This window comes from Acanthopagrus latus, chromosome 8, assembly GCF_904848185.1.
Source record: "Acanthopagrus latus isolate v.2019 chromosome 8, fAcaLat1.1, whole genome shotgun sequence".
Taxonomy (NCBI): Eukaryota; Metazoa; Chordata; class Actinopteri; order Spariformes; family Sparidae; genus Acanthopagrus; species Acanthopagrus latus.
The window spans coordinates 8,134,481-8,148,927 of NC_051046.1; the positions used below are offsets into that span (position 1 = coordinate 8,134,481).

Below are 14,447 nucleotides of genomic sequence, written 5' to 3' on the forward strand. Positions count from 1 at the left end.
TTATTTGGAACAGCGTTGAGTGGGGAAATTTGATTTTTTTTATTAAATGTAAAAAGTGTATTTTTATTAACAGGTCAGCTGAATGTTCAAACATGCCATTTTATTTTGGAAATTCACGATAAACGGAGATTAAGAATGGATGGATATTTACTTGAAATTTAATGAACTCCTCCTCTCCATTAAAACTGCCTCTGAACTCAATTAGTTTAAAGCAACATTATATAGTTATTTGTATTTTGTTCAAGTTTCATATGGGCCATCATTTTCTTCAGAATTTGTCCCAGTTGCATCATCTTTTCAGGAAAATATTAGAAAGAAACTACAGAATCTTACCAGCATGAGCTTTATAAGATTGTATTATGACATACACTGTAAGAGACAGGCTACACAATATTGAAATATATAATTTACAAGCTGGTATTCAACAACTTTCACTGTTACAGAACAATTTTTACACATCGCACGCATCACATTTCACTCCTCTCCATCTCCCTCTGACAGATACAGTCACTTTTCTTGCTTGGTAACCTGATCCAGCTGTTTTTTCCCAGAGGGCTGCTGTAACCGTAGTAACAGCCTGTATAATTCATCAGCCCGCAGTGGTGAAAACATGGAGCAGGTAAGAAGTTTTGACGTTGGTTGGGAACTGTTTTCCATTTGCAAAGTGACCCTAATGTCCTCATGTCTTCCTCCAGGATTGTATCGCCGGTCTGTACCAGTCCCTGGGTAAGTCCGCTGGAGCAGAGTTCTCCTCTGAGGACGTGAGTCTCCTCTGCAGCAAAGTGTTTCACGTTCCCTTCGACACTGATGAGGCACACGCAGCCATGAGGAAGGTAACGCAGACGTACAGTATTTGGAACAGCTCACGATCAAGGCTACTATCGTTTGATCAAAACCACATCATGTTTCAGATCGCAGGAGATGAAAGAAGCTGGTCCTGTGTCGGTGAAAGTGTGTTGGATGTTCTCTTAGAAATGGAGAGAGAGAGGGACAAGAAGGAAAAGGTAGTCAAGGAAATTCTACCAAGAGTTTATCCAAGAAACCCTCTGACCAAACTATTAATTTCGCCATGATCTCTCCTGAGAGTCAATATTCTTGTCTCTCTAGCTCTACTGGGACCTCCAGCTGCTCAATGGAAATCTCAAACCTCTCCATGCGATGGACGAGTCAGTCTTCATCGTGCACCAAAGCTCAGAACCGAATCCTCTGAAAACAGCTCATGACCAATCAGATTCAGGACCTGTACAGTTGCACACCTCTGACACAGGCGGTTTACAGGTACAGGTTGTGCTTTGGCGGTGTCCCCTGCATGGAAACTGTTCACTGTTCATCTTTGACATTTGCTTTCAACTCACAGAGACTGATGGAGAATAAAGAGCTGGACGGAAGCTTGAGGGCAGCGAAGAGGCTAAAGAAACCAGCCAGGCAGTGCTGGGCCAGGTGAGCCCAGCAGGTTTAAGAAGTTACTCAAGTACAACTAAAAGTAAAGACCCTTACAGAATTTAAAGGGAAATTTTAAAAATTTACTCCACTACACTAAGTGAGTTTCGAGTTAGCTTACACACTGAAGTGCTTCCTTATTATAATCATGATGCTGGTATTTCTTTATGATTATCTCAGATTGGCGTCAGAGGGCGTGCAATGTATGTTATTGCCCTCTCCATGGCAGGCCCGAAACCCAGAGGTTAGAGGTCAGGCCTGGGGCTGTGTCACCCTGTCAGACGTCCTCCTGCTGGTGGAGGTGAAGTACGATGTGGTGACCCACTTGCTCTTTACAGAAATGCTCCAGGAGCACTACAGTAAGGAAAAGTTTACCTGAACCATCGTCAAAACATGAATATAAAGCACAACATCATAAATCATTGACATCATTTTTTTTTGGGGGGGGGGGGGTGAAACCACAGCTCCCAGTATCTGGGAGACCATGCTGCCATGGCAACAACAGGAGGAAGAACAGGAACTGGAGGATCGAGCTAAGGAAGCTCTGGAGTTGAGTGACATGCTCTGTCTGGCTGAGCTGCCTGGAGCATTCAGGATATACAGGTAACACGTACAGGACCTACTGCGGCTCAGGGGTAGAGCCGGCATCTTGTTATCAGGTTGCTGGTTCAATTCAATTCAAGTGTCCTTGGGCAAGATACTGAACCTCAAACTGCCCCTGATGCGCTGGTCGGCACCTTGCATGGCAGCCACTGCCATCGGCGTACGCATGTATGAGTTACTGTAAGTCGCTGTAGACAAAAGCGCCTGATAAATGATCTAAATGTTAATGTATTATTGCACATTTAAGATAAAATGGAAACTAAATTCACTTGAAAGTGTTGAAATGAAAAGAAAACAACATCCAAACTACAATACAAGACTATATTTGAGTTCGAAAAACTAACTTGGCTGAAGCAAGAATACAGATCAGTTTAGTTGTGTATAAAAACACAGATTATAAACCGACTGCCACCAAGCATTATGATACAAATAACTGTCCTGCAGGGCCGGCCTGGGAGTGTCTCCTACAGGTCGTCCTGAGTCCAGAGAACAGTCCTGGACTGCTGTCACACTCCTGTTCGAGTTGGACACATTTCGTCAGGAAGAAAGGGATGCACTGACAGTCCTGGGCGAGAGGTTAATACTTCTGAACCACGAGCTTGACTATAATGTTTTATAATAATACCACTGGATTACTGTAGGATCTTGCTGAGCTCGCACCCAAATCAGATTTGACACACATGGATTTACAGATGGCTCTCACTGCGCCGGGAATGAGTTGATTCATTAATCTTCTGCCCTCCAGGCTCGACAGGGAGAGCCTTACACTGCTGTGTCTATACATCAGGTTGGCAACTCTCAGAGCTCAGAGACAGAAAATGTCCTACGGCGCTCTTCTGGCAGCTCGGCAGTCCTGGGAGACTTGGTAAGCAAACAAACACTGATCGTGAAAAATAATAGTGTAAATGAAAACTGCTACCTCGTCTTGCTCTAAGGTTCTGTATGCTCAGTTGTATCCTGTGCGTCCCTCGTGTGTCTGTTTAGGCCAAATGTGAAGAGTCCGTGTGGAGCAGATCAGGCAGCCCTGTGGCTATGTGGTGAAGAGGGAGAGCAAAAGACAGACTCTATCTCAGTGTCACCACAGCAGGTATTGTCCATCTACTTAGGGCCCTTACGATTCCGAGACAGCAAAAGGAAAACACCACAGCAGTTTTTATCAGTGGCAGAGCAAAAACTTTGGCTCCGTCACAACAGGCAGTGCTGCAGTTGTTGGTGCTGACTCAGGAGCAGGAGAGGAAGCACCTGATAAAGCTGGTACACGGGGTCTCCCTGGAGGATGTGCAAAAACCAGGCTGCGGCGTGCCTCCAAAAGAGGGTAAATCAATATTTCACCGCCTGCAAGTTTTGTCAGAATTGTTTTCTTTTGTTTTTTCCCTCCAGTCGTTCTTGTCTCCCGTTTCCTGTTTCCAATGCAGACAGTCACAAGCAAGCCGCCTTAAAAAACGGTTGTGTGAAAAGGCTGCGACAAATTCATGCCGACCTGCGCACACACAATGAGACCGAGACCCCCTTAAAGCTAACAAACCCTCAGCCTCAACACCAGGCCAACATGTGGTCCCAACAACAGCTGGAGGATTGTTCCCTGCTCCTCTTGACCCATTTGATGGAGTTCCAGGAAGTCCAAGCCTCTGCAGTACTGCCAGCGCTGATGGACAAAGTGAGTCAAGACGACCACAGCATGCAATCCAAAGATTACACGATAATAAGTGGACTTTTTCATGTGTCTCTTAGAGTGCACAGCGTGTCCAAGCTCTGCGCGAGGAGTTTGAATCTCAACTTCAAGCACAGCGCTACACCAACTCACTCCAACTCCTGATCTCTGATGCCTGTCCTTCTCCAAACTTCACTGAAAATAGCAGCAATGAGCAAATCGCAACGCAGTCCAGCGTCAGCGGAGCAGTCGACGCCCCGGGAAGCAGCGACAGGCCAGCTGAAGCTCTGACGGTCGATTCAGTCAGCGGTGACAGTCAAGAGCTGGATGGAGTTCAGGCTGACAGACAGGACGTCTGTACAGGTAGTGCAAATACAGGCAATCATTGATTCCCACACTGTGCCATCACACCTGCAGTTACAATACTTTGCATCACCCCAGGTTGTGGAGCGACCATAGAGGACCTGCCCTATTTGGAGATCGTGTGTGTATCAGATGCAACAAGCCATTCTCACCAGAGTCCCGCAGCAGCGGGAGAAGCACAGGTAGAAGAGGAGGGCAGCGCAGCAAAGATCCCCCAGAGCTTTGAGAAACAGGACTCACTGATCACCCTCGCTTGGAGCAAACCGCCAGAGGATGACGCGGACAGCGAGGAACAGAGCCAGGGCGGTGAGGGCTGTATGCAGACAGAGGTCCAGCCAACTGAGGATACTTTTGGAGACAGAGAAGATCTGAGACCCACTCTGATGTGGTCTGACTCCACAGGTCATTCTGACCCACAGGCTGCGGACCAGCAGTGTAGCACAGTAAGACCAGACCCCGCGAGCAGACCTTGAAATACAGTATTAATTTGTCATGTATCTGATTTTTTTCCCCTTTTCTGTTCTCATTAGTTGACACTGGAGGGGAGAGCAGTAGATGAAGAAACAGAGAAGGGAGAAGCAACACATGCTTTGGTAGTGGAGACTGAGCAGCTCCACCTCTCGGCCGACCGTCCTGAGATTAACTGGCACGACGGTGACCTCTGCGATGAGACAGAGGGAGAGGGAGACGAGGTTGAGGCGGAAATGTGTTCCTCTTCAATAGAGTCACTCACTCAAGCTGAGGACCAGAAATATGCAGTAAGTCTGGTGTTATTTGTGCAACCAGCGCATGTTATGTACATTTTTTATACACTTCCAACTTGCCATCTCCTGTTGTAAAGGCTGACTGTAGCCCTGCCGAGAGAGAAGCCATACTGATGGAGCGAGAGCGAGCCAGAGAACCGGTCTCGGCAATGGAGAGAGAAAGGACAATGCGCAACCTGGTGGACATGCAAAGAAAGGTGGAACAGAGGCAGCAGAGAGATAGAAAGAGACAGCTACTGAGGGTGAGAGAAAGGTGTAGACGAGGAGGAGGAGGGATTTCTAATGCAAGTTTACATCCTACAGAAAGGCAGACACTGAAGGAGGGGCACTGAAAGATTTCAGATACTCCCCCTGAGATACGGTTTGTCTTTCAGGTTCAGGAACGCCTGTCAATCATTCAGAACAAAAAGGCAGAGGAAGACCTTCTCGGCCTAAAACACACAGACAGGCTCAGACACCTCACGCAAGATCTGCCACAGGTAAAATACTGAATATTGAGGGAATCAGGAAGTTTCATTTGAGAATCGTTTAGGGAGTGAGCTACAGCTTTCATTATTGATTAATAAGCCTATTATTTTCACTGAGATGTGTAGTTTATAAAATGTTAAAAAGTTGTGAATAATTTTCTTTACATTTTGTCCGAAGTGATAACTCTTTATTTCCAGCCAATATTCCTAAACTCAAGTCTCAATTTAATATCGTAAATTATGAAGAAAAGATCAGATCAGATCATCACATTTAAGTATTAGTAGTTAATTCAAATTATTTACTCATAATACTTCACAATAGCTGTCAGTTCATTTGTGAGCTTTGAATCCACTAATCAGTTAATCACTACAGTTCGAGAACCATAACTATTGTGTTTTTAGGAGGATAAGAACCAGCAGAAGACGGTCGTCAAAGAGCGACTCGAGCAGCTGAGAAGAGAGCGCTCCTATGTCATGCAGTCCAAACGAGACCGGTAAGACATACATCTCGTAAAAGTTAGACAGGAAACACTAAATGTTAACCACCATCCCCTCTCTTCCCTTGCATTTGATCTCATTTTATATTCTTGAGCACTTGCCTCTGGGTATGAAATGTGCTTTATAAATACAGATTGCTATTCCTTCCTTTAATCCTGTAGGAATACTGCAGGATTTAAGGAGCTCCTGGGTCCAGTAGCTCTCAACAGCAGAGAGACAGATGAAGGAGCAGACTGAGCATGTGCTTAAATTCATGTCTTGCTAAAAAAAAAAAAAAGGGATTGTTAGTGAGTCCCCTATGGTTCATAAAGATTGTCAACAGTAGAAGTACCACAAAAATGTTTGGTTTACTAATAATCCATTAAGTTTACAGATATTCTGTGCAAGTGAAATGTTGCAGGTTTTGTATCCGTAATGCTTTTTTGCTTTTTTGTTTGTTGTCACAATAACCACATATAAAAAAAAACCTTCTGAATGCAGGTTGTGTATTTGAAATAAAACATCTCAAACCTGTGGTGACTGTGTATTATACAGTTTAATTATCATCTCGACAAACATAAGCATAAACAGTAACGTCATTTATCAATGACCCCCCCTTCGGTTGTGTACACATTATCCCCCCTGTGCCCAAAATTACACACACAATGAGTCACAGAGGTGCATGTTAAGTCTACAGAGGTTCCATTAACTCCCCTTCATGTTAACGCAACAATTATATTGGCACTGCTGGCCATTACTCACTTATGTAAGAAATAATGATGAGACGAAGGACACTGCTGTAGACAGAATGCACCTATGGACTGGGGCTGTATTTATTTACAGGTCTATGGGAATGGAATTATTTTAACATGTCAAAGGATTTGGCTAACAACTCTACGATGGGGAGATATGTATAATACAGAGGGTTGGTGTGGGCCCAGTGGTTTTCCTGCAAGAGAGGATGATCTCTCCCCTGGCGAGAAAAAAAGGAAAATGTCTACGTGGGAGAGATTCTCGACAAATAAACATTCTGTTTTCTCCTCTGTAATCAACCCTATAGTATAGTGTCCACTCACACTGCAGTCCAACACAAAGCAGGGATAACTATCACCCTAGTAAGCCAGAACATTCCACAGCAGCTCAAAACACACTGAGCCACTGCATAACACACATACATAAAAAGTACACAAGTGTGTTCTCATACCAAATAATGAGCACACAAATTATGTTCAAGTTCTGAGGTCTCAAACACACTAAACATTCAAACCGACAAAGACAAACAAGCTTAAATTCCATACTAAGAAAACATGGCGCCTGGCTGACCGGTGCTATAATCAGGGCTTTTAAATTCTAGCAATGTGACCGCTGGGGACTAAACAGAACCAGTCCCATTTTCCAAAATATGACAGTTCACCTTAGAGGATGCAGTGGGTTAAACATGTGCGGTTCTCAGCAGGCTGTGCAGAGGACACACTTTTAGGGCTTCAGTCAGGTCGGCTCTTATGTTAGCAGGGCACTTTGAAACCGGTGTGGAGTCAAGAGTTCTCTGTAGTGTCCGGACCCTGGATCTACATGTGCAAGATCTTCGGCAAGAAAGCAGCATGCGCTTGTGTGTGATAGACTAAACTACACCTTATACAAGATAGTCAACAATATTTGCATTTTATACACTAGACTGGTGTTTCCCACAGTGAAAGGTAAAAGCCTAGGATGAAAACGGGGAGGTCCGAGTCAAGTTCAGTCGATGAACCTCTGAGACTGGGAACACTTTCCTGCTGGAGGCTTTGATGAGCACTACTGTCCATAAACACAAAATGGTCATCACACATCCGGCATATCTCTGACTTATGGGCACCATGGAACTGAGGAGGGTGGATATATGTGTAATATGTATTTGGGTTTATCTCTTTTTCATGGGACTCATGAAAGGAGAGAAAACTGCATGTATGTGCGTCAAGTCTTGAATGGTGTTAGCGATGGGACTCAAGGGATGTTTATGTATGCGTCTGTATGTGTGTGTGTGTGTGTGTGTGCGTGTCTTCCGTATGAGTCTTTCTATTGGTGTGCACACTGCACTCCTGGGCCATGATGGCCGCCTTCTTCATCAGAACTATCATTGTAGGCCTCTCTCCTCGCTCCGCCTCCTGAGCCTTGGCTCTTGTCGAAATCTGTCAGGTCAACTTCCTCTGCATCTGCTGAAATGACAGGATTCTCAGCGCGAGCAGGCAGCAAGCACTCGAGTTCCTGAAAGAAATTAATTTAACAGAGAACGCATCATTACACAACAATCAATCAAGCTTAATGGAGTTTAAAAATGTGCAAATGTTTCATCATCATGACTCACATTCAGTTTTTCAGCACTAATCCAGTTGTTCTCAGGAAACTGGACGTCAAACTTGACGTAAAGGTCTCCCTTCTCAAAGGGATTTCTGTACTGAGGCATTCCTTCTCCCTTCACCATTCGGATGCAGCCTGGAACACAAACACACATCAGTTAAAGGGAGTGAAGGTATGCAGACACAACAACAATCCCATGATACAGTATGAGGTTTTGGCTTTTGTATGCCTTTGCCCAATTTATAAGTTATGATTTTACATTTCTTATGATTTACACTGGATAAAAAAAGACTAGTAACACATCCCACTTTGTTAAGTTTTAGCTGAAAAATGTATGATTATGCCAAATATCTGGAGTTAAAAAAAGAGCATGCTCCATTGTTAAAAATGAAAAGACGAAGTTGTCACCAGGAGATTATAATTCTTTTTCAAAACAATTGCTACAGTGGAGATTGACAGCAATATGGCTCATGACTGATGTTTACTTCTGACTGTGCTTAGTTTTGTGAGCAACATTTCCATTATTCCATGTTCAAGTGGATCAGCCTGCACTCCATTAGTGTCAGTGTGGATTGCTCTCCAAAATCATCTGTTATTTTAATCTGCTGTCCCAAAAATAGTGTGGCTCCACCATCCGCTTAATAGCTTCAGTAAACAGTAAATGTAAGAGCCATCATCTTTTGTTGACTACAGATGTCCACCAGATAGAAAAACAAGGAATGTGATGGAAAAGATCAAATCAATTAATGTGTTATGAAGACATGTTCACCTGGCTCGATGATCTTGCCAGGTGGGTATTTGACAAGCAACTGCCGTCCATCGAGGTGAGTGACGGTCATCTGGAACCCACACAGAGCCTCAACCAGGCCGATACGTTGGACCATGTGAAGGTCGCTGCCTTCACGGCGGAAATCCTGATTTTGATATAAATCAGAAAATGTGTCACTTAGGTTTACATGTTTGACAATTATCGAAACAGCACCTAAATATTATTTATTTGCCTTGATAAAGTAACAACAATCTATATCAGAATTTTTTTTTTTTTACCTCATGTTCTTTCTCCTGCAGAACCAGAACTATATCTCCTGGTTCAACGCCAGGTGCTTGGTCAGCCTCTCCAGAGAATGTGATCTTTTGTCCATGTTTCATGCCTTTGTCCACATGCACCTCCAGAAGCTTAGTCTCCTTACATACCTTGTGACCCTCACACTTTCTGCAGCGGTCCTTCTCATTTATCACCTCACCTGCACACATCCAAGAGATCAGACGATTACAAGTGCTGCTGTGCTTGTAATTGTACAATATTCATATCTTTTAAAAGAATAGTCAGTGAGTGTGTGGGTGTTGGTGGACATATTACCCTCTCCATTGCAGTCTGTGCAGACTGACTGCATCTGTTGGACCATCCCAGGGGCCAGCTGTCTAATCATAATTCTCATACCTCGTCCTCTGCATGCCACACACTTCTGCACAGCTCCTGCTTTACCCCCCTGACTAAAAGGAGAATAGGAAAGCATCAGCATTGATCAGTTGACAGGTATTGCTATCCAGCAAAATTACTGATATTCCATACTACGTTCAGTCAGGGCAACCGCGGATCAATCTCTCTTTGTTTTATAGCTGAAATGAAACATTAAAAGCAAACTCACCCATTACAGGCACCACAGAGCACATTCTTACTGAGCTGCAGTTTGGTGGTTTTGCCATTGTAGAGGTCTTCAAGAGAAACTCTGGGTGACAGAGGAGTGTTGAGATGTTAGCAACGGCACTTAATATTGAGACAAACCACAGAAGCACCAGAACTGCTTTTATGTAACTTACTTGAGAGGGTGCACCATGTCATCTCCTCTCCTCTTGCCTCCATTTCGTCCTCTACCTTGTCCCCCCATGAACCCAAACAGTCCTCCGCCAAAAATGTGGGAGAAGATATCGTCCATGCCAGGCCCTCCACCTCCTCCCTCCCGCAGCCCCTGTTCTCCATAGCGATCGTAAAGCTCCTTCTTTTCTGGGTTTGTCAGCACCTCATAGGCAAAACTGATCTCTTTAAACTGGAAAAGTGAGGCAAAAAAAGAACAATGAGACAGCCTGACACAGAGAATACAAACAATACAGAAGATCACAGCAAAAAGGGGCAGCTGGTTTTGTTTTTGATGAGCCCCTTCTGAGTAAAGTAAAGTAAAAATAAAATAAATAAGAAATGATAAAAGACAGTCGCGTCTCTTGTGACACATTCTGCCAGAATCTGAGAAAATAAGTCATAGAGCAGCGCAAATCAAAAACTAATGCACTTCTCTCCAGGGAAAAGCGTGTTTCATGTTCTGTACTCTGATCTGTACCTTGTGTTGATGCTCAAAGAGTCGGACTGTGTGATCATAACAAACTAAGCTTGACATCAACTCTTGGTCCCAACTGTTGAGCAGCTGAGCTGCTGCTGTTGATTCTGCTGCTAACTATGCTGTTGCTGCTTTTACCATGACATGCATCATACCTTGTCTCCAGCATCAGGGTTCTTGTCAGGATGGTACTCTTTGGCCAGTTTGCGATAGGCCTGTAAAAACATAAAAAATATAATAAAATAATCATATATCAAGTGAACAAAGCTACGTGAGAGCCCTGAGGTCAGGTGCCAAGTGTGTTATAAGGCTCTGCTTACAAGTCATTAAGTGTATCACCTGTCTTTACCAGCCGTACTAGCTAAGGGCCTGACTTGTGGGCCTGCTGTCAAAAACATCAGGGCACCCAAAGAGCATCGCTGACTTTGATATCTCAAGACCACTCTTAACACTCGTAAGTGTAAAGGCGTCGTCAACAAAACGAAATTAAAAAAAAAAAACAGCCTGTTCACAGTTTCCTTTCTTGCCAGCAGAGGAGTCCACATGTTTAATAGCAGTCACGCTCTTTTGGCAAAACCCAGAATCTGTTAATTTACCACTGAAAGCACTTAATTTTGACTTAGATGGGTGCTAGCTGTTTCAACCCAGCATGTTACATTTGGTTAGGGAGGAAACGAGGATGACGCGCGATTATGTTGCAATAACTCAAAAATGATCAAGTTAATCGATTGGTTTAGGTTACACAACATAAGACGGAGGGACACAAAAGGCCACACGCATGACCGTAGCTGCTCTGATGTTAGGAAGGAGTTTACAGTGCCGTACATGTTGGCTAACAACCCCAACGTACAGATACAGTGCCGTTAATTAGCTAGCTACACGACGGGAAATTAATGTTAGCTAGCAACCGCCGCTAACGTTTATCGATTAACGTTAATCGGGTTAATATTCACACCGGTTTGAGTTATCGAGTGCTACACAAACGCTGTATAAGCCCATGTTTATCGCCTTTCTTGGTATTTTAAAACTGTGTGAGCTGTTTGGCTACCCCTTGTGCCGTTTCAGCTCGACTTGGCGTAGGCTATTTGCTGGAATGTAGCTAGTTATTATCCAGTAGCCGGTATCATCGCACTCGTGGTCATCAGTGTATTTCTTGTTTATCGGGTAGGTTAACTCCGTCCTTCTACTTTAAACAGGCACGGAGAAAATGACAATCGTTGTCGGTATTTCGTCCAGACCTTTGAGCAGCCTTGTTGTCTTCAAACACGAAGAACTTATCTATTTTAGGTAGCTTAGTGCACTAGCTGTGCTAGCAAGCTAAGTACTGGTGGGCATCTTTAGCTAGCGGTTAGCAAACTAGATCACGTTGATTAAGTTAGCTCGTTTCTAGGCCACAATTCACCGGTGACCCCTCTTTCCCTTTTTATCCAGCCCTTACTCCGACGAAATTCCCGATTCGTTTCAAATGGTTCTCTCACCTTTTTCAGTTCATTTTCAGAGGCAGAGGGTGAAACTCCGAGGATGTCGTATAGCTTCGTATCCACAACGTTCGCCATGATGCTAACCGGCTACACTGAGAAGACCTTCTGCGGAGGTTCAGCTGAGAGAGGAACCGACGCAAGATCCACCGGCTGGGACTGTCCAGGGTTGCCAGATACTACGACAGACACAAACACCCACTCGGAAACAGATGCCAGAAAAAGGCAACCAGCCAACCATACTGTTCCTAACACAGCCACTGGGCTAATGTTGTGTTTTCACCTCGACTGTGTTGTTATTTTTGTTGCATATTGAACAAAATTGTGCGGTTTTTTCACAATGTTTTACAAATCGCCACGTTTAAAAAAAAAAAAAATCATTGACACTACCGCGTTATGTTTAAATACACATAACGCATCAGAGAATATATATCTTTATATGTAAGGCTGAAATAGCAGTAGATTTACTGTATTACTACAAACAATTATTCAGATTTGACCAACATAACGTAGGGGGGTAATATGTGAGGGAGTTAGGGACCGTCTTTAAGTTCAAAGCTCCTCTTTAAAATGAATTTTGCTCTGTGAAATGAAATATCCCCCAAATCTGTCAGCCTGCATATGAAGAGGAGCATAATTTATCTGAGGATGGTAAAACCGAGATGACTTGCAATAAGGTCTAAAAAAATGTGTCATGGGACATTTTCAGCATCACTGGAGATTTGTGGCCTAATTTTATGTGGTGAGAGTTAGATTTTTAAGGTGCATCACAACCAGGAGGCCTCATTAGCTCAGCTTGTTACTAGTTACATGATTACCAGTTAACATGGTGTATAGAAACCAACCCCTGAGGTTAATTGTTGTGTAAGAAATTAACTTTTTCCTTTCAGAAATTGAAGGGTTAGGGTTGGAAAGTAACTAAGTACATTACTGAAGGACTATTGTTATGTGCAATCAGAAGTACAACAGTTGTGTTTCAATTTTTCACTACTTTATACGTTCACTTTGCTACATTATAGTTACTGATAATGCAGCTTTAATCCAGAACACACCTTTCAAAATTTACATCTCAACAGTTTTGAACCAACAATACCATTGTTTAATATTTAATATATTAAATCACTGGCTCACACCACCACACTGTTTACAATTACACTGTTCATATTTATACGAGTCTATTATATTTCCTACCATTTTATATTTATTTTTACTATCATTATTGTTTATTGTATTATTACTGTCATCTGGCTGCTGTGACACAGAGATATCCCCGTTTGCAGGACAAATAAAGGGATTCTGATTCTGATTCTGCGTCATATGAAATTTTACTTTAGACCTTTTTGTATTGCAAAAACTTTGATTTTACTTAAATAAAGTAAATGCAGGACTTTTACTTGCAGTGGTATTTTTATATTTCTGTTAAATGGTCAGAATGCTTTCTCTACCACTGGCTTACAGACCTGAATATGCTTTTGTTTTGTTTTTTTGTTTTGTATTGTTTTTTGCTTGGAAGGGATTATGAGAAGACGACAGCTAATGCTGAATTCTTCAACAATCGTGGTCGCCAGGTGACGCAGCTCCACAGTGTTGCTGCATATGCACATATGGTAAAATAATGAATGTGCAGACCTGTAACCTGACACACTCAGACCTGTTCAGCTGCAGGAGGGCAGCACAGGAAGACCAGAGTCACCACACAGGGAGGTCTGCTGTTCACCAGGTTATGGACAAGGAACAACATTTTTGTAGTTATCCTTCGCTAGGGTTCAGTGTGTGCTTATTTTATGGCCTAATGACATCAATATTGACATGCTGAGTACAAATCACAAAGTCATTATCTGGTACCTTCCCTCCCTTCTAAGCCCCACATCCCACATTCAACCATCCAGTATTTTAGTATTAGAGTATACACAGGTAAGGACTAATTTGTATTGTCACAACTCAAAATAAGTCAGGGATTTTGGGGATATGGGTGTAAATATATGCATGTGCACAGATATGCAAAAAAAAAAAATTGCATTATTTTTGGGAACAAAAAATATTCACAAAACACAGAATTAAAATCCAGATATGTCACAGAAAAAGAAATAATCAAGTTAAAGACTATATTGTGGTGGCTGTGGCTCAGGCGGTAGAGCCAGATAGCGTATTGTTATCAGAAGGTTGCTGGTTCGATTCCCCTGGCCTGCCTGTTGAAGTGTCCTTAGGCAAGCTACTGAACCTCAAACTACTCCTGATGTGTTGATCGGCACCTTGTATGGCAGCCACTGCCATCAGTGTATGAATGTGTGATTTACTGTAAGTTGCTTTGGAAAATCTGTAGATAGATAGATAACTTTATCTATTCCCAAGGGCCAATTAGGTCATCATTGCAGCGGTACAAATATAATTAAATGTAAGGCCAAATATAGATATAAAAAAGTACTATACACAATATGCAAACACTACAAACTATAAATAATAACATGCTTAAGCAGTTACAAGAATAAGATAAAATACTGAGGTAAATAAATCAAAATGCTGAGCAAAGTGGA

General features: G+C 42.9%; 2 protein-coding genes across 5 annotated transcripts; one reads left to right on the plus strand and one right to left on the minus strand.

Moving 5' to 3' along the window:
- The first annotated feature begins 319 nt into the window (after window positions 1-319).
- Window positions 320-6,776, plus strand: LOC119024600. Of its 4 annotated transcripts, XM_037107538.1 has the most exons (19): window positions 321-619; window positions 696-833; window positions 912-1,004; window positions 1,108-1,278; window positions 1,358-1,440; window positions 1,621-1,799; window positions 1,905-2,043; window positions 2,488-2,619; window positions 2,789-2,908; window positions 3,028-3,130; window positions 3,238-3,358; window positions 3,459-3,700; window positions 3,775-4,057; window positions 4,136-4,500; window positions 4,588-4,815; window positions 4,899-5,063; window positions 5,196-5,300; window positions 5,691-5,782; window positions 5,948-6,776. In XM_037107538.1, exons 1-19 carry the CDS (start codon window positions 611-613, stop codon window positions 6,021-6,023), a joined length of 2,844 nt encoding a protein of 947 aa, XP_036963433.1. In that variant the 5' UTR covers window positions 321-610; the 3' UTR covers window positions 6,024-6,776. The 4 variants fall into 4 exon arrangements, with proteins under 4 accessions (XP_036963431.1, XP_036963433.1, XP_036963430.1 ...); XM_037107536.1 differs by having other exon boundaries at window positions 320-619; window positions 696-1,004; window positions 2,831-2,908; XM_037107535.1 differs by having other exon boundaries at window positions 696-1,004.
- Window positions 6,303-12,776, minus strand: dnaja2b (DnaJ heat shock protein family (Hsp40) member A2b). The gene is made up of 9 exons (XM_037107540.1): window positions 11,914-12,776; window positions 10,591-10,650; window positions 9,924-10,150; window positions 9,752-9,832; window positions 9,463-9,596; window positions 9,150-9,346; window positions 8,872-9,016; window positions 8,110-8,237; window positions 6,303-8,009 (listed from the first exon to the last, which is right to left on the minus strand). The coding sequence occupies exons 1-9, from the start codon at window positions 11,989-11,991 to the stop codon at window positions 7,821-7,823; spliced, it is 1,239 nt and encodes a 412-aa protein (XP_036963435.1). The 5' UTR covers window positions 11,992-12,776; the 3' UTR covers window positions 6,303-7,820.
- Between the last annotated feature and the right edge of the window lie 1,671 nt (window positions 12,777-14,447).